Source organism: Saccopteryx bilineata, chromosome 2 (assembly GCF_036850765.1).
Source record: "Saccopteryx bilineata isolate mSacBil1 chromosome 2, mSacBil1_pri_phased_curated, whole genome shotgun sequence".
NCBI lineage: Eukaryota > Metazoa > Chordata > Mammalia > Chiroptera > Emballonuridae > Saccopteryx > Saccopteryx bilineata.
In genome coordinates this window covers 390,893,974-390,918,369 of record NC_089491.1, presented here as the reverse complement: position 1 = coordinate 390,918,369, position 24,396 = coordinate 390,893,974, and the positions used below count along the sequence as shown (strand labels likewise).

Below are 24,396 nucleotides of genomic sequence, written 5' to 3'. Positions count from 1 at the left end.
ATTAAGGAACCTATTAGGATGGTACACCAGACTTTCGTGTCAGTGATAGTTGGTCTTTTCTTATAAGCTAGCAGCTATGTTCTAGTTCGAAAGGGACGTCGGTTGAAATAAAAGCTGAAAGTGGCGTCTTGGCATTTTAAGGTTGCACCGGGTACTTTAAGGTAGAGGGATGCTTTAGATTACAAGTACACATAAATCTTATTAACTACCAGCTTCTCCCTCTGTTCCCCTATCTCTACATTCCATCGCTCAGACCCTGCGGAAGTCCTTTGTTCCCGTGACGGCTGTTTCCGGAAGGGACCTGGCGTGGGATCAGAAGGAAACGCCACAGCGAAATTTCCCTTAAGATTAATCACACAGGTAAGTAATTTCCCTTTCTGCCAAAAAATACTTTCTCAAACTTCTTAGAAAATCGATAAGGTGAGGTGATCACGAAAGTGTGAATTTTCGAATCTGTTTAAATCATTTACACGTACATTTTAAGGGCCAAAAGCTTGCCTGAAGTTTGGAGCTCCGCAGACTACCAGGCTAGATGAGCAGCAGACAAAGAATTCTCCAGAGTGGAGCTGCGTCCCGGAGGCGTAGGTACAGAACAGATCTGCCTGCAGTCTAAGCAGCCCTCACCCCAACTCCCCACTTTCTGCTCCTACCCAGTGGCCGGAAACTCCCTATGGAAATCACAGTCTTCAAGGCACCCTAACTTTCAAGCATAAACATCAAGGCATCAAACACTTCACACAGTAACCCTTCAGAGCAGCTTGTCGCTAAGGCAGAGAGGGTGAGGATGAGACAAGGAAACATCGTCCCCCAGGGATCAGCCACACGGTCAGTTTCCACATCCGGTACCAGTCATCCGTCAACCGAGAATCGCCCTCCTAAGCTAGAATACAGTGAGGGCTGTCTGTGGGTTAGAGCCGAGAACAAGCCGGCTCATGGGATTCAGAAACACAAACTATCAGGAAAGGAAAAGACACAACCAAAGATGAAAAAACAGAAAGATAATTTGACAAGAAACTCAGTGTGGCGACAGGCAACCCCGGGGTAGAAAGCAGACCTCCAGGTCACCCAATTCCGGTTTTATTCCATCACGCTCCCCAGAGAGACGCTGAGAATCCTAGCCCCCCGAGTCCATCCTGGTCTCGTGTCCATTACATCTCAGTTAAATGTCTGCTTTTTCAGTCTACCAACCTTTTCACCAGTATTCCTGAGATTTATCGGAACTCCCAGAGCTCCACAATACCTATGAGACAGTCGAGAACTAATCAGGTCTGCCGAACCTACGTCATAAGAAGAGTTCACACATAGTTATAGTGCATACATACCTGAAACAAACACATATGTATATTCATACACACACACACACATTATACAATAGTTTGCAACTGTAACTATAGCTCAAGTCTCTTAGTAAGCTGTGAACATAAACGCACTTCCCCTTCCCATCCTCTAGGTTAAGACCCTCAATGGAGGTAATTGGAAGAAAGTAAGATTCTGAAAGCATGAGGAACATGTGCCAAAACGGCCCAAACTTTTACGTATTTATTTTTTTATTTTAAAATTTTTATTTATTGACTTCATCAAGAGAGGAAGGGAGAGAGAGAGAGAGACAGGAACACCGAGCTGTTCCTGTATGTGCCCTGATTGGGGATCGAACTGGCAACCTCTGCGTTTCAGGACGATGCTCTAACCAACCGAGCTCTCCGGCCAGGGCTCAGACTTTCATATTAGCAACAACGGTAACAGCTAACGTTAACGGAGCACTGGCTTGTAGAGGGCGTGAGTGCTTTCGATCCTCCCAATCTCATTACAGAAACGCGTATTATGGTACTTTCGCCTCTGGGACAAGCAGCAAGAATGTCAGCAGTTAACCTAACGGAAGAAAGGCTCATATATTAATGGGAATATCCCTCTTCCATGGTGGTGTTAGGACGTTTCAGTTGAGAGAAAAAAGAAGTAAACTGGGAGCCCATGGTCCACAAGTTCTGCTCCCAATTTGACCATTTTCAGAGGTCTGATCGTTGACATCACGAAGCTTTGCTTGACTCTTCCCACAACACTGGAATAATGCCACAGCACCAAGTTATTGTAGGAGGCAGACAAAATAACGACCAGTGAATGCAGCACGTAAATTACAAAACGCTACCGACAAATATATATGCTCAAATTATCGTCATCTCTGCGTTTGCTGGCAAACTGCACCCAGAGTTATTTTGGTTATGAATACTCATGCCAAACTTACTGCTCTGTAGACTGTTCCAGAGAGTGGAATCAGATATAATTTGGGAACTACTTGGGGTTATATCAATTCAGGAAAAGAGACTCTACATTTTATTTCATGTTCTTTCTGACCTTCGGTACTGCTCACCATTTTCCTGTTATGAACACCACATTTCGTTGGAGACCCTTCCCTGTCTGCTATTCAGAGTGCGGTAGCTAATCTGAATCATCTGAAAAAGCCCACCAGTTACGGACTTCAGAGGCCGCGGAATGAATGAATGAATGAATACAAGCTGCCCACTAGCTAAAACATCCTGGTTAAACTAATCACAACACTCAGAAAAGAAGATATTTCTCATACTGATTTTCTTACTCAGATAACGTTCAATAGATCACACGACTGGTGTTTGCGAACGTCAGTCTTATCCTCCTAGTATATACAACACCGCGTTTCAGAACCACTTCTGTTCAACACGGAAGATGAAAGTCCATCCCTAGTGCTCGAGGCTGACGGCCCAGTAAAAACAGAAGAAATATCAGAGAAGGGGAAAATGGAGAAAGGAGCGTTAGACAGTCTCGTATCCACAAGGAAACCAATCTTGATCTGCTTCCCCTTCAGTTTTACAGGCTGCGAGCTCTCCTCTGCCTGGCCCTCCCCGCAGCTCAGAGCTCAGCATCCAGAGCCCTTTACCATCACCACGCTCCAGCCCAGAGACGTCTCTCTCCTCTGCCTGGCCCTCCCCGCAGCTCAGAGCTCAGCATCCAGAGCCCTTCACCATCACCACGCTCCAGCCCAGAGACGTCTCTCTCCTCTGCCTGGCCCTCCCCGCAGCTCAGAGCTCTGCACCCAGAGCCCTTCACCATCACCACGCTCCAGCCCAGAGACGTCTCTCTCCTCTGCCTGGCCCTCCCCGCAGCTCAGAGCTCAGCATCCAGAGCCCTTCACCATCACCACGCTCCAGCCCAGAGACGTCTCTCTCCTCTGCCTGGCCCTCCCCGCAGCTCAGAGCTCTGCACCCAGAGCCCTTCACCATCACCACGCTCCAGCCCAGAGACGTCTCTCTCCTCTGCCTGGCCCTCCCCGCAGCTCAGAGCTCAGCATCCAGAGCCCTTCACCATCACCACGCTCCAGCCCAGAGACGTCTCTCTCTCCTCTGCCTGGCCCTCCCCGCAGCTCAGAGCTCAGCATCCAGAGCCCTTCACCATCACTACGCTCCAGCCCAGAGACGTCTCTCTCCTCTGCCTGGCCCTCCCCGCAGCTCAGAGCTCTGCACCCAGAGCCCTTCACCATCACCACGCTCCAGCCCAGAGACGTCTCTCTCCTCTGCCTGGCCCTCCCCATAGCTCAGAGCTCAGCACCCAGAGCCCTTCACCATCACCACGCTCCAGCCCTTCACCATCACCACGCTCCAGCCCAGAGACGTCTCTCCCAAGTGCAGTAGGTATCAAACGAAAACATGTCTCTTCTTGACGCTGGTTTATTTCCTTTCATAAAAAATTCTTCATTCGCAGATACACTAGATCCTAAAGATAACACACCTTATCAACTTTATCTTTCTAATTATAACCTACCTTGCAGATCTGAAATTCTACTTATGTTTCTGTGCCTTTCTTATAATTTTCTCCAAAATAAAGTCTCTGAGAACATCAATGGCTCTTAGAGCTAAGTCGAGGTTATAAATTCATTCATCATTTATTTGATCTTTCAAAAGAGCCATATTTTTGAAATCCCATGAACCTAGACTTAAACAAATGAGCTAATGTATGTAAAATGCTTAGAACATTACTTGGCATATATAGCAAGAGCGAAATAAGTGTTAGCTCTAATTATAGTTATTATTAACACTTCTTGCTACAATGCACAGGACAGACCCCCGCAACAAAGTTATCCAGTCCAAATTGCCAAGAGTGTAGAAGTTGAGTAACCCTGTATTGAAAATTAAAGGATCTGGCTGGTTAAACATATGAAACATCTACACTTCAAAAAACCCTTAAAAATGCCAGATAATATCCAAACTTTATTGACAAAGAGTTAATAATAATCTGATCTATATATATCAAGGCCTGTTGCACAAAAGTGACTAATAGAAAAATGGACAAACTCACTGGTAAACACAAGAGGCCAGTAAGCATTAAAAAAAATTCCCCCAGAAGAGAACTTCACCTCCTAAGCAGTCAAAACAATTTTATTTAAAAGGATATATCCAATGTCACCTATAACCTGGCATTGATTTTGTAACATGCAGTGTTGGTGATGACACTTTCACATACTGTCAATTTATCTGTGCTTAAAATACGTATCTTTTAAATTCTTTTTTATTTTGAAAATTGCATACCTTTTAACACAAACCACATGTTCGACAAGTTGTCTACAGGGATTTCAGCTCAACATTCCTTATATGGAAATCACTAAAATATCCAATAAGGAGAAACTGATTAAACAAATCATGGTGTATCTATATACAATTCTTATAATTATGTTACAGCAGCCCTGGCCGATTGGCTCAGTGGTAGAGCAACCACTGGCATATGGAAGTCCCGGATTTGATTCCCAGTCAGGGCACACAGAAGAGCCCATCTGCTTCTTCACCCCTCCTCTTCTCTCTCTCCTGCTCCCTCTCTTCCTCTTCCTCTTCCACAGCCATGACTTGATTGGTTCAAGTGCATTGGCCCTAGGCACTGAGGATAGCTCTGTGGCGCCTCCACTTCAGGCACTAAAAATAGCTTGGTTGCTCCAACGGCCCAGGATGGGCAGAGCATCCCCTTTTGGGGGGCTTGCTGGGTGGATCCCAGTTGAGGCACATGTGGGAGTTGATTTCTTTGCCTCCCGCCTCTCACTAAAAAAATTATGTTACAGCATGGAAGGATATTTCCGATATGCTATTTATAGAAAAATATACAAATTATATATAGTATAGAAGTTATTTCTGTGAGAAAAATAATATTTGAAGATATGCATGTTTGTGTTATTCAAATCTAGATAATATAAATAAAAATGTTTTTTGATTGATACTGCATTTATTTTTAAATTAAACTTTCGGATAATGCTGGCTAATCAGATTATGTAGACTTCACGTATTAACAAGTTTCTCCTCTCAGTGCGGGTGGGAAGGCCATCTTGTTTGTTCTCTGCTCTAACTGTAACACACAGCACAGGGTCTGGCCTCAGGGAAAAATAAAATAAAAGCTGCTGTTATTTGTGCCTATCTGTATTTTCTCACTGTTCTGCAATGGAAAATTATTTGCATAACAAATCTTTTTTAATGTTCAACAGCAAAACGAAATGCTTTACGAATAACAGCAATGGGAACCCCCCTACTCCCCAGAGCTACACGGTGTAAGTGGTCCTTCAGGTATCTATGCTTTATACACTCGGAAAGAGCTGCATAAATGTTAGAAATCAGATACTCTGTTACGATTGCACATTTCAGAGCTGCATAAATGTTAGAAATCAGATACTCTGTTACGATTGCACATTTCAGAGTGAAACCGGTTCGCACACGCTCTGGCTGGTGGCCTTCCTCTCAGCAGCCTCACTTCATCGAGTGAGTCCTGGACAAACAATCAGAGATGGGGGCAGTGTCACCTTGGAAACAAAAGTTGCAATAATGGAGAACTGGCTGAGAATCGCCAAGTCCTGGGTTTGATTTCCCCATCTGCTTCTCCACCCCTCTCCCTCTCGCTTCTCTCGCGCTCTCTCTCTCTCCCTCTTCTCCTCCCACAGCCATGGCTTGAATGGTTTGAGCAAGTTGGCCCCAGGCACTTGAGGATGGCTTCATGGCCTCTGCCTCAGGTGTTTAAATAGCTCAGTTGTCAACCAATGGAGCAACTGACCAGGTGGGCAGAACATCGCCCCCTAGTGGGTTTTCCGGGTGGAACCCAGGTGGGGTGCATGTGGGAATCAGTCACTTTGCCTCCCTGCCTCCCAGTTAATTAAAAAAAAAATTATCCTGCAAAAATGTACTTATTTACATACCCTCTTAACCTGTATTAAATATTCATATACATGTAACATAAGTAAAACAGTCCTCAATATTATAGTAAATTTGATTATGTCAAATACTAAAAATAATTAAGATGATAATTCTTATCTTTTTCAAACTGTTAATTCATTCTACTTGGATTTATTTAGCTTCTCACATTTAGTCACTTGTTTCTCAGGATTCAATCAGTCAATTCACCCATACGTTTTATCTTCTAACTGCTCAGTGAAAGACATTTTACAGGGTGCTTTCATCCTTCTGAAGGCATACCTCCTTCAAAGCCACACCATGGTTCCAAATGAAGCATGTGTGTATTTTATGAAAAATACAGATAATTCCTTCCTACATTTTAATGGCAGTGGCTTCTCATCAATACATCTATTACACAAATCAGAAGCTGAATCTCATTCTCTCTCCTTAAAACAAAGGTAAGAAGGGTTTTCCCAAGCTTTATTTTTCCTCCTTTCACAGAGAGATCGCAGAAGTAGGGTGCAAAGAAGAATCACTCAGAACTAGATTAGTAACAGCTAAAGGAAAGTATTTAAAAGATATAAACTGGATTTGAATCCTCTTATTAACATGGACAGTAGAAATTCTTTTCCTCCCACAGAACTCAGAAGCTGAAGAATTTTTATACACACCAACCTCATATATGCATTCTTTACATCGAAATCAGCTTCCTAAAAAAAAACAAGAAGTTCTTCTATTTCTGCCAAAGACTATTTCTTTATCTGCTATTCACACATTCAGTTAAACTCTTTGTTACCTGGTAGTATACTAATTAAAGGCACTAATGGAAACAGCCTCCCATTCCTTTAATTTCATAAGATTGCCTACCAGCATTAGAACTAAAATATTTATATTTCCAACGTGTTCTTTACAAAATACTGTAACCTGGGAAGGTGATCAATAACATAGTAACAGTGGCATGGTGCAGTGATGGGAACCATTGAGATGTTGGAAGTATCGTGATGCTTCCCAAGGAAATTAGAGCCCAAGAAAAGTGGAAGGAAGCAGTACGATAGGACGAATACAGGAAGATGAAGCAGTTATTCGTGCGCCCAACCGCAACCAATTAAGGGTGGTGACAACACGCCCAGCACTGAAGAGGCCTGTGGGCGCCCAGGGACACAGGGAGGAGAGAAGGGAGAGTTCCAGAGGGAGAACAGGGCAGATGTGTGAGATGCGTAACAGGGCTGGCAAAGCAGCCTGAAGCAGGACACAGTAACAGAAGAGGCAGACGGTCACAATGTGTCAGTGGCAGAAAGGACCCCAGCCTGCAGTCTGTGCTTTCCTCAGGAATCATTTTAAAATTAACAGACCCCCGCCCTGGCCGGTTGGCTCAGTGGTAGAGCATCGGCCTGGCGTGTGGAAGTCCCGGGTTCAATTCCTAGTCAGGGCACACAGGAGAAGCGCCCATCTGCTTCTCTACCCACCCCCTCCTTCCTCTCTGTCTCTCTCTTCCCCTCCCACAGCCAAGGATCCATTGGAGCAAAGTTGGCCCAGGTGCTGAGGACGGCTCCATGGCCTCTGCCTCAGGCGCTAGAGTGGCTCTGGCTGCAACGGAGCAATGCCCCCTGATGGGCATGCTGGGTGGATCCCAGTCGAGTGCCTGTGGAAGTCTGTCTCTCTGCCTCCCCGCTTCTCACTTCAGAAAAATACAAAATAAATAAATAAAATCAATAGACCCCCACCGCACTCACTATTGCAAATAAACTTCCTATAGACTACAGAACAGAATGGCCATCGAAACTCAGTCTTCTCAAAGTTTCTTAAAACTCTGGGCTATAGTTGGTTTCTATAAATTTCTTTCTAAAATGTAAATCACTCTATTTCTTTCCTCCAAGTACTTCCTTGCTACAACTGATGCTTAGTAGTTCGTTGCTGTTACTATTTTATTTTTCCTGATCCTCCATGCTTTTCACTTTAAACCTTTCATTTAAATCTACATAATTTAAACGGGAGCCGGCATTCAGTATCTCACGAGTAAATACAGCTCTTCAGTTAAAAAAAAGAAAAGGTCTGAAAACTAGAATAAGTTCCTGTCTGAATCTTATGACCTAGATTTATAACTAAATAAAGGTCAAGATTTAAAAAAAAAAAATTTTTTTTTAAAGAATGACCTAAAATAGTCATATAAATCCATTTTGCTCATATTGCTTTTCATTCAAATTTTCATCAGAAACATGTTCATTGTGAAACCATAATGATTCTCTTAGCCAAGAAAGATGGGCGGGTAAAGAGAGGAAGGAGAGCCTTGGAAGAGATGGCGTCGTAGACTGCAGGAGCGGAGAAAATTCTGGAAAAGGGGTGGGGCTGGTTGAACCTCACAATAAGACTGTCTGGCTTTAAAAAATAGTAACAAAAAATAAACGCTTTCATGAAAGAGATTCAAACATTTCCAAGTAGCCGACAGTTAAGTACATGATAAAAATGCAGTGTTTGGGGCATTCCCATCGAACTAAAATCCCCATATTTTGTGGACTACCGACTTCTCCCTCCACTCAAGCCAAGCTGTTTTCCTGCTGGTAACCTGAATTCCTGTTTCAAAACCGTTCCAATTCCTCTTGGGTGTTCTGGTGATGAAAACAACTTTCCCTATGTTTCGGCCAAGACCTTTTCACTTACAGGGGATCTCAGGAAAAAGCCACAATGTTGGGGCACGCCACAAGGACTGGGCGAGGGAAAATTATGTGAGGAAATGATTTTGATGGCTAAAATAATAGGAGTGAAGAAGATGCATTAAAAATAATATGCTAAAATCATTGGCTAATGACTAATATGCTAATTTTGATATATTCTTATGCCATATACCAAGTTTACTAAATACTGAATGAGTCATTTTTTTTTAAGTTGGGTATGTGTTCTGTGTAATCGTGATTTAAAATGCAAACACATCTAACCAAAGAAAGGAGGACGCAGAAGGAGTGGGCTCAGGGGACGCTCCTGAGATGGGCAGGAGCAGAGAGTCTGCTGGCCCCACGACACCTGCTAACACAGGACCCCGGTCCCCTGAGGGCCGCCGGCCACTGCTCTCCGCCATCACTGAGCATAACTGTAGGCTGTTCACCTCAAAACCAAGGGCACGCAGATTCTGTGACCCAAAGGTGCACACGGTGTCGGAGCCCACGGCACCTCTGCACAGATGTGTGAGTTTGGAAGGTGTTTCAGAACCCGGGACGAGACCACAGCAGGAAGAGCGACAAGGCCGTCGTCTCGGCGAGAGGCGGCCACTGACCTGGTTGATGGCGTTGGCCGCACAGGAGGCGAGGCTGGTCCCGGCCACGGTGAGCAGGAAGCAGGGCCAGTCGAAGGGGCCCGGGGCCAGCGCGAAGCCCGCGGAGGCGGTGCCGACCACGAGAGCTGCAACACAGAACAGAGCACACGGCCATGAGCGGCGCGGACGCCAGCCAGGGAGGGCCCTCGTCCCACTGACCGATGCATTCCCTTCCTGATGCGGCCTCAGGCTTATCCGTCAGGAAAACAAATAAAAAGCCATTTTCCCAATTAGACAAAGGACAGGAATCGTCACAGAAAAAAAGGCTCATTTTTTAAAATTCTATGATATGCAAGAGACAATAATAAAGTGGATATTGTTTGAGATTGCATGGCTCACGTAGTCATTCAAGAAGCGTTTTTTTATTTTTTGAATACCTAATCCCCGATCGGCACGATGCTGGGCTCTGGGCATGGCATGGGATGAAGGAATGAGAGAGGGCTCATCCCGCCTTCAGTATTTACCTGTCAGGGTGACGACAGGCACACATGAGTAACCAGAAAACGGGGCAGCAAATAAGAAGGTCCTCACTAATTCTGTGGGTCTCCATCCTACCTGAGAGGGGTGCTTGCCCGGAACAGATGGTTGGTCCCAGGGGCCAGAAGATAAGTGGGGGGTGACCAGAGGGAAATGATGACCCGAGAGCCACCAACGGAAACAGGAGGAAGAGGAAGGCACGGAAGCACCGTCAGGCGATCCCAGCGTCCGCTCGGCCTGCCCCCTTCCTTCCGGGCCCGGGGCTCCTGTCCCGGGGTTTCCAGAAGCTGGCGGGCCAGGAAGCCTGTAAGAGAGGTGTGGGCACAGGGCTGCAGAACCTGGAAAGATGGTCAGCACGGCCGAACTCACTGGAGAAGGCTGCAGGAAGACGGCCTGGCAACTGGACCCTGGGGGGGGGGGTGCAGAGAGAGAATGAGGGGCGGGGGGACGGCAACACCACAGGGGCGGACAGTCCACGAACAGGCACTGGGCCGAGAGAAACCACTGTCAGGATTCTGCAGTCCGCGGGACACCCGCTAGCTTTCCAGCCCAACAGCCGGGAAGCATTCTGGAAGCCTCTCCCCTCCCCCTTGTCTGCACCCCACCCACGGCAAAGTGCTGTCTGTCCTTCCTCCATGACGCACTTCAAACACGTGTCTGTGGACGTCACCTAGTCCAGTGGCTCCTAACCAGGGTGGTGCTGCCCCAGGGGACACTTGGCAATGCCTGTAGACACATTCAGTTGTCACACCTGGAGGGGGCAGAGACTTCTGGACCCTAGTGGGTAGAGGCCAGGAAGGCTTCTAAACATCCTATGGTACAGGAGACAGTCCCCACAACAAAGAAGGTTCTGGCCCCAAAATGTCAACGTGCTGAAGCTGAGACACACGTCATCTAGTCCAAGCTGCTTCCTTGCCTGATGCTGCCAGGGCCCTTCCTCCTCGGCTTCTGCTCTCCTGCCTTGCTCCAGGCTCAGACGAGGCATGAAAACATAGAGAGATCATGTCACTCCCGCTGCGGAGAAAGGCCTTTGACACGACACCTGGGGCCAAGCACACGCCCCTTTCCTGGCCCAAACGTGCACCCGGTGGCTCTCCGGAGCCGGAGCTCATGGACAGGTCCCCCGTCACAAGGGTCTTGCTTTCCCAGCACGTCCACCGTCTGGCCTCAGGGTCCTTCGCCTTCTGCTCCCTCGACCCTTTCATGATCAGCCGTTCTCGCCCCTGAGACCTCATCTTACACAGCACCTGTTCCGGGGCGCTATCTGCTTGGGTCCTCGCCGGGGACGCCTCCCTCGCGGCACCCTCTGTTAGCCTTCCCACTGGAGGCGGGGCCGCTGCACTGTTCCCCCTTCAGGGCTGCCCCACGCGGGGCCCGGCCGAGAGCAGCATGCCCAGGAGGAAGCGGAGGGGAGGGGGCGGCCATCAGACCACAGAACCGCCAACGGAGGGGGTCACATTCAGTGTGATCGGCAGCGGCGTCCCTGACAGTCTGACGCAGGAAAGGGGCCTGGACGGCAAGTCCAGCCTGGCGGCAGTGGGCACCCGAGTCACGAGGAGGCACGGCCTGCAGGACCGTCCCGTTAGCCTGGGGGGGGGGGGCACTGAGGGTGGAGCAACAGGAGGGCACCGCGAAGAAAACGACTGTCAGGGCCCCTCCCCGTGAGAGGCAGGAGGGAGGACGGGAGGACAAAGAAGAGGAACAGGAGGGGAATGAAGCGCCGTGCTGGGCGACGTGAAGAAGAGGACGCCATGAACGGGAACAAGGAAATCGCAGGAAGAGGTTGCCCGCGGGCCCGTCCCGGGGGCTCGCGCCCTGCTCTGGGGGAGGAGCTGTGGGCGTCCCGGCGGACGTGCGCACGGCGTGAAACGGGGGCCCAGGACAGAAGCTGGAGGCCGGAGGGACACACAGAGAGCCCCGGAGTCATGCGCCTGCGGACCTGCAGACCGGGCTGAGCCCGGGGGGACAAACAGGAGACGGCAACTGGCCGCAGCCGCAGCCGCAGCGTGGGTAAGGACACATCAGAATTCTACCGTAGGGGGCAAAGGACATAATGACAAACGCGGACAGGAGTATTTGGAGAAAAGAGTCCAAATAAACAAGGGAGGGGTCACAGGAAGCAAGACCAGAAGCACCACCACTGCCATTAACAAGCGAGCTCTCCCGAAACGGGCGCCCCTTCCGACGGTCACGACGCGCTGGTACGCCCCTCACGTGCGGCTTTCTCAGCAGCACACAGAAAGTGTTTCTAGTTCTACCGCACGGACAGAAAGTGCTTCCAGTTCTACCGCACGGACAGAAAGTGCTTCCAGTTCTACCGCACGGACAGAAAGTGCTTCCAGTTCTACCGCACGGACAGAAAGTGCTTCCAGTTCTACCGCACGGACAGAAAGTGCTTCCAGTTCTACCGCACGGACAGAAAGTGCTTCCAGTTCTACCGCACGGACAGAAAGTGCTTCCAGTTCTACCGCACGGACAGAAAGTGCTTCCAGTTCTACCGCACGGACAGAAAGTGCTTCCAGTTCTACCGCACGGACAGAAAGTGCTTCCAGTTCTACCGCAGGGACAGAAAGTGCTTCCAGTTCTACCGCACGGACAGAAAGTGCTTCCAGTTCTACCGCACGGACAGAAAGTGCTTCCAGTTCTACCGCACGGACAGAAAGTGCTTCCAGTTCTACCGCACGGACAGAAAGTGCTTCCAGTTCTACCGCACGGACAGAAAGTGCTTCCAGTTCTACCGCACGGACAGAAAGTGCTTCCAGTTCTACCGCACGGACAGAAAGTGCTTCCAGTTCTACCGCACGGACAGAAAGTGCTTCCAGTTCTACCGCACGGACAGAAAGTGCTTCCAGTTCTACCGCACGGACAGAAAGTGCTTCCAGTTCTACCGCACGGACAGAAAGTGCTTCCAGTTCTACCGCACGGACAGAAAGTGCTTCTAGTTCTACCGCACGCACGGACAAGCCCTGTCCCAAAGAGCCAGGCCAGACACAGGCTTCCTGGGATTCCTCACATTTTCTTTGATTGGGAACCACGTTAATTTGCAAAGCTGACCTAAAGACAGTGGTGGAGACTGTCGACCTACACCGGACATCTCTAGAGAGCATGTGTTTGGCAAAAGGGGCCCTTCCTGGACGTGGTGGTCCCCAGGCGTGGCGTGTGTCCGAATCTGCCGGGGAAGGTGTGTCTCCCGGGTGTGAGTAAGAAGACTGGAGAGCGAGGTTCAGGGAGGAGCTCCCGGGGAATGGAGACCCCGGACGACAGGCGGAGCACCAGCGGCCAGAGGCAGACGGGGCTTCAGGAGACAGACAGAGCCTGCCAGGAGAGAAGCAGGCGGGCTCGGCCGGACGGGGCGCACTGTTCCGTCTCCTCCTCTGCTCCGGACGAGGCAGAGCCTGCCCAGCCGCCCGTACCAGGGACGGCAAGTCAGAACACAGCCCTCACCCGAGGACAGAACCGCAGCAGAGAAGAAAGTCCCAGGCGCCCAGGGCAGCCATCCAGGGCTCAGCACCATTTCAAAGGAACACATTCTGAAGAAACTTTTAGCTCTCTAATTCTCTAAGGACTTATGCCCAAAAGAAAATGACACAGAGATTCCAAGCTTTGAAAACGGGCGGCGCAGGTGTATATAAAAGGGACAGACAGCTCACCCGGGCGAGGCGGGGGAAGAACAGCCCCTCACTGAACACTCCATTTAGCCAGACCTGCACGCACTTAGTGGCCATCAAGAAATGCGCCATTTTTTAAAAAGCAAACAAAGCCCCTTCGAGGGCACTCAAACAGCACTGCTCTTGAGTAGGGCTTTTCTTTTCTTTTCTTTTCTTTTTTCACTGATATCACAGCACACACCGCAAAGCCCCGTGGACAGGCTCGTGTTCTACAGCGAGAGTCATCTTGTTTAGCGCCCACTTGACAGCTCGCGAGCTGGGCTAGGCGGCTCCCGGCACGATGCCCTGTGTGTAGCGACACGCCAGGGCTGGAAGAAAAGCCCTTAACAACCGGGCCCCTTCTCAACCCTACCACCCAAGGAGAAAGGCTGATGGCGTCAACGGGAGAATTTGAGGCACAAGAGACTGAATGGCACCCCTCTTAGGAGGAGCTAAGTAAACTGCTTTCATCCACAGGGCGGGGGGGGGGAGGGGGAGAGAAAATCAGTCCAAACAACTCATGACTATTTTAAGGCCTTGAACCTTAAATCAAAAGTAGACTGCTTACAAACCGCTCTGGTGGGTAAGAAGAGCATAGGACATCCTTTCTCAGTACATAGCTAGCAGAAGTCAGAGTCCCCGCAACGAAGAACTGCTTTAGATTTCTCTAAGTATCTAAGCCAACATTTTGTAGTGTGCATTACGGACAAGCGAAAACACCCAACCACCGCCAGAACGGACAGGGTAGCTCCCTCCTCCGCCAGAACGGACAGGGTAGCTCCCTCCTCCGCCAGAACGGACAAGGAAGCTCCCTCCTCCGCCAGAACGGACAAGGAAGCTCCCTCCACCGCCAGAACGGACAGGGTAGCTCCCTCCTCCGCCAGAACGGACAGGGTAGCTCCCTCCTCATTAAACTGTCAGAATAAAATGCCTGAGAGGAAAATCAACTATTTGTATGTAGTTACATGAAAGCAAAACTGTTAGCTCAGAGGAGAAATTATCTTGTTTTCCTTTGTAATCAACCACCTTGGGGCTCCCATGAGTGATGAGTAACTCAGAAAGTGCATCACATTTTTAACTAAGGGGGTCAAGTTTGATAAGTGGAGAGACAGAAACTGGTTTGCAAACATCAGACATCATCACGACTAAATTTACAAAACAGGAATACCGCCTAATTGAAAAATGTACAAATTGTGGATGGAAATACACATTTAAAAATGATAGGGGTTATTAGTATAGCGGAGGAAGTCTGTATCTATATAGCGCATTTCCCCCCAAAAATAGATAGATCATAAGCTAACAAAGAATGTATTCATATTTATTTCCTCAAAGCAATTAATTTAAAGAAAGAGCGAGGCAGAGGGCTGACGAATTGTCCAAGGAGAAGTGACCAAAGCAGCATCCCACACACCACGGCCACAACTGTAATTAAACTTCCCATTGATTTCCTGGGATTCATTACATGGAGTCCTTTTACAACACCAGGATCTCATTAAAAGTGAATGTAATATATTCTTTCATTAATAACCTTTGGAATTATATTTTATTTGGTAATCTCATATTCTGTCCCTTCACAAATAAACATAAAATCAATTCTGCCAGTGAAGCGTGACCCATCCCTGCCGCCCAGGGCACTGCGCTGCAGGCCCCAGGAAGGTCATTTCTCCAGGCCCAGCCGAGCCTGACCCATCCCTGCGGCCCAGGGCACTGCTCTGCAGGCCCCAGGAAGGTCATTTCTCCAGGCCCAGCCCAGCCTGACCCATCCCCCCCCCATGCTTGGGCGGCTGTCCCGTGGGTAAACCGCCAGCACCCCCATGCCAAGCTGCACGGACAGCCCATGCTGGTGCTTAGGGACAAAGGTGGTCCTGGCTACTAGGCCCAAGTTTTTCACAACTGCAGCCTCCACACTCAGGTGCTTCAGAACCGTAGGTCCCGATTTAAGACTGGCCAGGGCCACCACCTTCCAAATGCTATCACTAATAGGATCCCAAAAACATGGTCTCGCCCTGGGCGGATAGCTCAGTGGGTTGGAGCATCGTCCCGAAGCACAGAGGTTGCTGGTTTGATCCCTGGTCAGGGTACACACAGGAGCAGCTCAATGTTCCTGTCTCTCTCTCTCTCTCTCTCCATTCCTCTCTCACTAAAAAAGAAGGAAGGAAGGAAGGAAGGAAGGAAGGAAGGAAGGAAGGAAGGGAGGAAGGGAGGAAGGGAGGAAGGGAGGAAGGAAAAAGAGAGAGAGAAAAAGAGAGAGAGGAAGAAAGGAAGGGAGGGAGGGAGGAAGGAAGGAAGGAAAGAAGAAGGAAAGAAGGAATAAATAAATATGGTCTCGTCTCCTTGCTTTCTCCAGGGAGTTCTTATTAATGTATGTTCTCTATAACTTAAAATATATATCATATATGTGTGTGTGTGTGTGTGTGTGTGTGTGTGTGTGTGTATTACTTTGAAATGGTCACAATTAGGCAAGTTCAACTGGCCTGGAGAAAAACACCCCTGATGGCACTCACCGGCCACAAGGCCACCTGGCAGAACTGCTGGTGCTGCTAGGAGGAGAGCTGTCCACAACCCAGAGCTGGCAGGAGAACTGAGCCCTCAGGCCAAGAGCAGCACAGGAAGGAATTCTGCCACCCTGCGCGGAGGGAAGAGGATCCCAGAGCCCCAGGGGAGAGCCGCAGCCCTGAACACACACAGGGACTCCAGGCTGCGCCCCAGGGGAGAGCCGCAGCCCTGAACACACACAGGGACTCCACGCTGTGGAGACCCCAAGCAGACGATGCAGCCCGGCCACACCCACACTCGAGGACTCGAGAAATCCATGCTAACTGTGTTGTTACAAACTGCCAAGAGTGTGGTAACTTGTTTTGCACTAAGAAATAAACTAACAAACACTGCAACAAGGTGGTGTTTCAGAAAGGCCGGTCTCTCAGCCACACTGAGGGGAGGGGAGGAAAATCACCTGGGGAAAGACACAAAGACACCGTGGAGCACAGGGCAGGGAGGGGCCAGGCCCTGAAGGAAGGCGAAGTGCAAACAGGTGCAGACAGTGTCTGGGGGCAGGGTGTGTGGCACTTTACAGAATACATGCATGTGATTACAGCCCAGGAGCGAAACATAATCCAGCCACCCAAAGAATAATAACATCTTAAAAGGGAATTTGGGGTTCACGAGTCTGAGCTCTGTCCTACTTTAAGAGTGGGTGCAGCATCTTCTGTAGAGAAAAGCTCTGGCTCTGGGACTGTCCTGTGTCTCAAAGCAAGTCTCACGTCAACGTCCTGGGCGAGCTTACCTGCAGATGTCCTTTCTACCTCCTCCGGCAACCGATTAACTTTCCCTGCACACAACCTTCACACCTGCCAACGAGGCAGTCCCACAGTCTACGCTTTCTCCAGGTGACACTGTCTCATGTGACCAACCGCCCTTGACTTCCACACTCTTCCTGTCCATGCCGAGCGACACCTTTTAGAGACACACTAGCTTTTCACTGTGACAAAAACACTTAGCACAGTTCCTGGCAGATAATGAGGGCTTACTAAGGGGCGCTCTTATTAAAATGTGGTTCCTAGAACTTTAGGTGACTTACTACTTCTCTGGCTACGAAGCTAAGACTTAAAAGCAGTGGGTAAAGGCAGTTCGAAAAACGGCAAAACATTTCACAAGAGTGCCACATGCCTCTGTCCCACTGCCTCTTTGTCACCCTAGGGGCATGGCTGAGAGGTTGTTCTTCATAAACTGTGGGCCAAAAATGACAGCGATCAAGAAAAAACATACATTGTGGAGCTCCATAAAACGCCACGGTGTTTTTACGTTTATTTGTGGATAGCTGGGGAATGAGAAGAAAGTATGAAAACTTCCACTTGAGTGGACCTTTCAATTCTTTCTTTAAAAGCACTCTTTGGGCATCATTGGAGTTAAGAGTACATGAATTTTATTTACAGATAAATGTACCTTTTATCTTACATATGATGTTTATGTACAATAATGTACATATTATAAATATATATATGTGCACTAAAGACTTTTTTTACTGGTAAAATACATGACTTCTCTAAAACAAACAGCAAGGCAGGCAATGGTAGGCAGTAACATTTGATTTTGCACGTGGAGAGCCACGTGCAAACCCAGTGGCAGTGATCTCCGTCTAGGATCTAATCAACAGTCAGGCTGTCGATGTACAACAACTGGCTCTCTGCTTCACAGACACCCCTAAGCGGTACGCAAAGGCTCACCTTCAGAAGGAGGTTCAGCCACCTGAAGGGAAGAGACACAAACACGAACACAAACACGCACAATCCCGGCCATCACACCTCGCCGAGGACAACCATCGCCCGCCAGGCCACGAGATCTGGCAGCGCCGTCTGCCTGCACAGAATCCATGGAAATGTTTCTCACAGGACAGGTTCCAAAGTCACCGAGGAGCTGGTGCTTCTGTGACGGGGAGAGGGGGGCTCTGTCTCCCACGCACCAAGGCTGCATGGGGCTGGGACACGTCTTAGCCAGCCTCTCTAGTTCTAACACCAAGGACACCTTCCCGGGCCACCCTGAGGCATTTGGAAGGGCTAGCCTTCTCTAATATGCAAGAGGCACTTTTGAAGAAGCAGCTTTATCAAAGATAATTTAAAAAAACAAAAAACAAAAGCTCCATACTTTGAGAACTGCTAGTCTCTTGAGCATAGATAGCATAAGCCTAACGGAGGCAGGCACTCTATTAACGTTCTGAGATTGTCACCTAAAAATAACTATCAGGGTCACTATAAAAAAAAACTGGTCATCTACATCCTGCTTTTATCTTGGTCTTTTAATGCCTTTTTTTTTTTTATAGCACTGGTCCCCAAAAGAATGAAGTGAAAAACAAAACTCCAATAAATCAATTGGGGGTAATTATCAATGCTGATAAAAAAAAAGTTGGCAGAAAGATTAAAACCACTGGCTAAATGAGTTTTGAGATTCTCTATAGATTTTAAATTATCCTTGTGATCTATTGCACCTCACTCTTCTCAACAGTGGATACTGTGCGCTATTGTGTCCCAAACCCTGCACACCCGAGAGGCATTCTCTTTAGGGCTCTTTGGTGCACAAGGCTGACAGAGAAGAGCGGCTGATGCATCTGTAGGTGGTTCTGTTTACGTGGGTGTCCGAGCAGTGGATTACGTTTTGTTTGTTTTTTTTAGTCGATCTCAAAGTTCAAAACAATACGACTTAATTAGGAGGCAGGAATTAAGTCTCTGCTGATTTTCAAATGAGCGTGTACTTCTTTACTTCACAGCTGTACTCGCGATTTCCTCCTCTCTCTTCGTTTCTATTAACACCTTAAGCTTCAAATGCTTCAATTTCTAATTTGAGTTTTTCGGTTTCTTTTTTTTTCTAAGGCTTCATGGTTTGGCAATGTTCTCTCTGGGAGCCTTCCTGACACAGTCATCTTACAAACACACGTATCAAAGAAGGCGGTAATTCTCATGCCTGTTGCTAAGTTCAGATGAAAAGTCAAACGATGAGAGACGCGCTGTTTCTTTTTTCCCCTCAGCCACATTAAAGAATATTAATCAGAGGTAACTGATTACAAACCATAACCACTTCTGGTTAAAAGATAAGACTTTATAGAGAGGTTTTTAATAACACAGCTGCAAAACTGAGAACTTATTACGGGGCCTTCCTGTTTTCCTCTTTTTTCATACAGTTAATGACCCGAGCTGGTCAAAAATAAATAAATAAATAAATAAATATATATATATTTATATTTCTCCCCTAGGACCAAAGATTAAAACTCCTAACTCCAGATTGACTGAGTAACACTGTTACCAAATGAAACGTTTAAGTACGATCGCCAAGGCAGTGGACCAGAGGCATTCGGTTTGCACTTGTAGTCTACATTCAGAAAAGGGAACGGAAGTGGCTCTTACCGAGTAAGCAGACGCATAAATAAAATGTTTATGTCTAAGTGAGTTACGCGGCAGCACGGAGGGAGACCCTCAGACTGTTCTTCCAATTTTTCCGTGGCTTTTAAGCTTTCCCACTTTGTCATCCTACTTTTTATTTTTTTTTCCCTTCTTGATCAAGAATCACTTCTTTGCAATAGACTTAATAATCGACACTTCATAACCTTTGCAATTGGCTAAAAAAAGTTTTCCAAAAAACTGATGCCTATCAAATTTTTAAGAAGTCTTCTGAAAAAAAAAAAAATGAGTTTGGCAAAAAGGAATTGTCAGTTGTGCATTTTCACTAAAATATCAAAGCCTGTCCTCGATTTCCTACCCAAATTGTGCCATGGTCCACAGAGCAGATATTTCATAATAAGCCCTTAAAATAATAAAGAATTAAGATTAAGCATTCATTTAAATGATTGTTCTGATTTTGACAGTATACTTAGCTTATCAATGTGATTATTTTATACAACCCACGTGACAGGTCAGTAAAATGAACTTACAGATATTAAGTATCACTTTTTGTTTTCCCTGAGGACTCTCATTTATTGCTGGTGGCTGAAGAGTTAGGCAGTAATATTGGCTATGTTATTATTCTTGGCATTCAAGAGATGTGTCTAGCAAGAAAAAAAAAATCTCTTTGATACTTTTAAGATGGTGAACGATTGGAAGAACTCCCTGAACTTGGAAGAACTCCCTGAATGGTGTCAACATCCCTCAGAGTGAAACTGACACTCATCATCATCATCTGCCAACCATAACAGATGATTCATTGCTAACATTTATGTTCACTACTCACCTGGAGGAAAAAACAATAAAGCCGCCTGGCTGAGGACCGGCTCACGTAGGCTAAAGCCAAGTCAAGTACTTGAGGGTCCCTTTGAGCGCCAAGGTGTAGAGCTTTCACAAGTTCAGAAAAACTCTTAGAGACACACAGTAGGGCCACTTTGATTCCCGACACTTAGGCTGAGTACCACGTAAGGCTGCAGGACACAGAGACATGCAGGACACAGTGACAACAGCCAAGGGCAACACTGTGAAAAGCAGACAGACGGCAGAATACAGCAGCCCGCAGTCATCAGGGACCAGACCCAGCGGTCACCACCAAGCACTCGATGACGCAGGACAGTAAAACACAGCAGGTCCTTGAACAAGGTCATCTTGTTTGCTGTCCTTTCATCAGTGTTGATCAGAAAACAAAAACACACCAATTGAAGCAGGAGCCACTGTCTGCGTGGGGTCTGCTGTTCTCCCCCTGCAAGGGTTTCCGTGGGGGCCAGTTTCCCCCACGTCCCAAAGACGTGTGCTTGAGGTGAACTGCTGCATGTGCACGGCCCCAGTCAGAGCGTGTGCGTGTGAGTGGCCCGCAATGGAAGGGTATGTCCTGGGCAGGGTGGGTACCCGCTTGGTGCCGGGGGCTGCCCACGTATGTTCTGGCCACTGTGCCCCCTAACTGAAATGACCGTGTTGGAAACTAATTACTTTTCTTTTTTAAATTAAAAAAATTGCCAGGCGGTGGCACAGTAGATAGAGCGTTGGACTGGGATGCCGAGGACCCAGGTTTGAGACCCCCAAGGTCGCCAGCTTGGGCGCGGGCTCATCTGGTTTGAGCAAAGCTCACCAGCTTGGACCCAAGGTCGCTGGCTTGAGCAAGGGGTTACTCGGTCTGCTGAAGGCCCGCAGTCAAGGCACATATGAGAAAGCAATCAATGAACAACTAAGGTGCCACAATGCGCAACGAAAAACTAATAATTGGTGCTTCTCATTTCTCCGTTCCTGTCTGTCTGCCCCTGTCTATCCCTCTCTCTGTCTCTGTCTCTGTAAAAATAAATAAATAAATTAATTAATTAAGGTTACTTGACTTCGTACCTTATTAATTAACATTTATTAGTGTATCTGGTATGCCTGCTTAAATGTATGTAATAGCTCACATTCATTTCCAAGTTTAATATGAATAATGCTTTGGGTTTTCGTTTGGAAGTTGGGTGACTTCTGTGACCACAACTTAGCTCTTGTTTGGTTCAGTGAGCCTGTAGTAAAACTGGTGTTGTTTTATTGCTTTGCTTAAAGTCAGTTTCCCAGAACTCATGGTGACAGTAGATAAGGACTTACTGTAACTGATTATTTGTAATTAAAAGGCCAATCTGTTCACAATTCTGCAAACAGCGGCATCAGAGTTCACGATACCTTTTTCTCCACTGAGCGTCTATCGTCTGAGCATCATCACGTGCCAGCTGCGAGCGAGGCGATGGGCACCGCAGCAGCGAGAGATGCGGTCCCGCCCCCCGGCGCTCACGGTGCTCACTCACTGCAGGAGACCCGGCCCGCCACCGGGCTCCACCGCCCAGGGGTAGCGCCTCTGCGGAGGAGGCCGAGGATGCTGCAGGGAATACGGAAGGGCTGCCCGCCTCGGAAGGCTTCCCAGCTGAGGTCCGAGTTGAAGACCTCGGGGTGAGGAGGGGTTCTCCCCGCGACAGTGAGGAGGGTGCGCCCTAAGCACGTGTTGGAGGCAGAAGCCCTGTCAGCACCGGGCCACAGGGTGAGAGGATGCCAGATGAAACACACCTCTCCCCACAGGTAAACTATAACCGAGTGTGATACAGGTGAAGATGCACCCCGGTAATGTTTTACCAAACACTGATGTCAGACTTCCTGTTTTCATTAACGCCAAGTTCACTATCTCCTTTCTTGTGATATAAATAAATAAATAAATAATAAATAAAGCTCTTGAGTAAAAAACTTTTTAGTACTTAGAGAGAATGCGCTTTGTAGCATTCCTTTAAAATTCCCTTGTGTGTTTTATTCCTTAATCTTACTAAATGAGGTGTTCCCATACTTTGCTTCGAACGGGAGACCAAGCCCTGGATAATACCCCAAAATGATAATTAGGCACCTGGGCGCATCTGCCCTGCAGGATCGAGAAGCAATTATTGGGCCCCCTCTTAGAGATTCCGTTAACACGGTCTCCGGAGGAGGGGGAGCTGGTGGGGCTCGCAGACCCTGCGGGGACTCCCGGTGTCACGCTGACGGAGCCCCAACTGCTGGCTGCTGGGAGGCTGGGGAGGACACGGACAGAGGGGAGGCAGGGCAGTGCCAGGTGACAGTGCACATGCACTGCATCAGCAGGAAGGCTGGGGAGGACACGGGTAGAGGGGAGGCAGGGCCGGGTGACAGTGCACATGCACTGCATCAGCAGGAAGGCTGGGAGGACACGGGTAGAGGGGAGGCAGGGCAGTGCCGGGTGACAGTGCACATGCACTGCATCAGCAGGAAGGCTGGGGAGGACACGGGTAGAGGGGAGGCAGGGCAGTGCCAGGTGACAGTGCACATGCACTGCATCAGCAGGAAGGCTGGGGAGGACACGGGTAGAGGGGAGGCAGGGCCGGGTGACAGTGCACATGCACTGCATCAGCAGAGAGGCTGGGAGGACACGGGTAGAGGGGAGGCAGGGCAGTGCCGGGTGACAGTGCACATGCACTGCATCAGCAGGAAGGGTGGGAGGACTCGGGCAGAGGGGAGGCAGGGCCGGGTGACAGTGCACATGCACTGCATCAGCAGGAAGGCTGGGAGGACACGGGTAGAGGGGAGGCAGGGCAGTGCCGGGTGACACTGCACATGCACTGCATCAGCAGGGAGGCTGGGAGGACACGGGCAGAGGGGAGGCAGGGCCGGGTGACAGTGCACATGCACTGCATCAGCAGGGAGGCTGGGAGGACACGGGCAGAGGGGAGGCAGTGACAGGTGACAGTGCACATGCACTGCATCAGCAGGGAGGCTGGGAGGACACGGGTAGAGGGGAGGCAGGGCCGGGTGACAGTGCACATGCACTGCATCAGCAGGAAGGGTGGGAGGACTCGGGCAGAGGGGAGGCAGGGCCGGGTGACAGTGCACATGCACTGCATCAGCAGGAAGGCTGGGAGGACACGGGTAGAGGGGAGGCAGGGCAGTGCCGGGTGACACTGCACATGCACTGCATCAGCAGGGAGGCTGGGAGGACACGGGCAGAGGGGAGGCAGGGCCGGGTGACAGTGCACATGCACTGCATCAGCAGGGAGGCTGGGAGGACACGGGCAGAGGGGAGGCAGTGACAGGTGACAGTGCACATGCACTGCATCAGCAGGGAGGCTGGGAGGACACGGGTAGAGGGGAGGCAGGGCCGGGTGACAGTGCACATGCACTGCATCAGCAGGAAGGGTGGGAGGACTCGGGCAGAGGGGAGGCAGGGCCGGGTGACAGTGCACATGCACTGCATCAGCAGGAAGGCTGGGAGGACACGGGTAGAGGGGAGGCAGGGCAGTGCCGGGTGACACTGCACATGCACTGCATCAGCAGGGAGGCTGGGAGGACACGGGCAGAGGGGAGGCAGGGCCGGGTGACAGTGCACATGCACTGCATCAGCAGGAAGGCTGGGGAGGACACGGGCAGAGGGGAGGCAGGGCCGGGTGACAGTGCACATGCACTGCATCAGCAGGGAGGCTGGGAGGACACGGGCAGAGGGGAGGCAGTGACAGGTGACAGTGCACATGCACTGCATCAGCAGGGAGGCTGGGGAGGACACAGGCAGAGGGGAGGCAGTGCCGGGTGACAGTGCACATGCACTGCATCAGCAGGAAGGCTGGGAGGACACGGGCAGAGGGGAGGCAGTGCCGGGTGACACTGCACATGCACTGCATCAGCAGGAAGGCTGGGGAGGACACGGGCAGAGGGGAGGCAGGGCAGTGACAGGTGACAGTGCACATGCACTGCATCAGCAGGGAGGCTGGGAGGACACGGGCAGAGGGGAGGCAGGGCAGTGACAGGTGACAGTGCACATGCACTGCATCAGCAGAGAGGCTGGGAGGACACGGGCAGAGGGGAGGCAGTGACAGGTGACAGTGCAC

The 24,396-nt window shown here is 49.2% G+C and overlaps 1 protein-coding gene across 2 annotated transcripts in view; it reads right to left on the bottom strand.

The window, feature by feature from the left end:
• The window catches only part of COX10 (cytochrome c oxidase assembly factor heme A:farnesyltransferase COX10), a 109,638-nt gene that overhangs the window by 71,941 nt on the left and 13,301 nt on the right, over positions 1-24,396 (bottom strand). For both annotated transcript variants that reach the window (XM_066264285.1, XM_066264286.1), the window contains one exon: positions 9,439-9,563. In XM_066264285.1, coding sequence (XP_066120382.1) covers positions 9,439-9,563 — 125 coding nt within the window. The remainder of the gene's footprint in view (positions 1-9,438; positions 9,564-24,396) is intronic.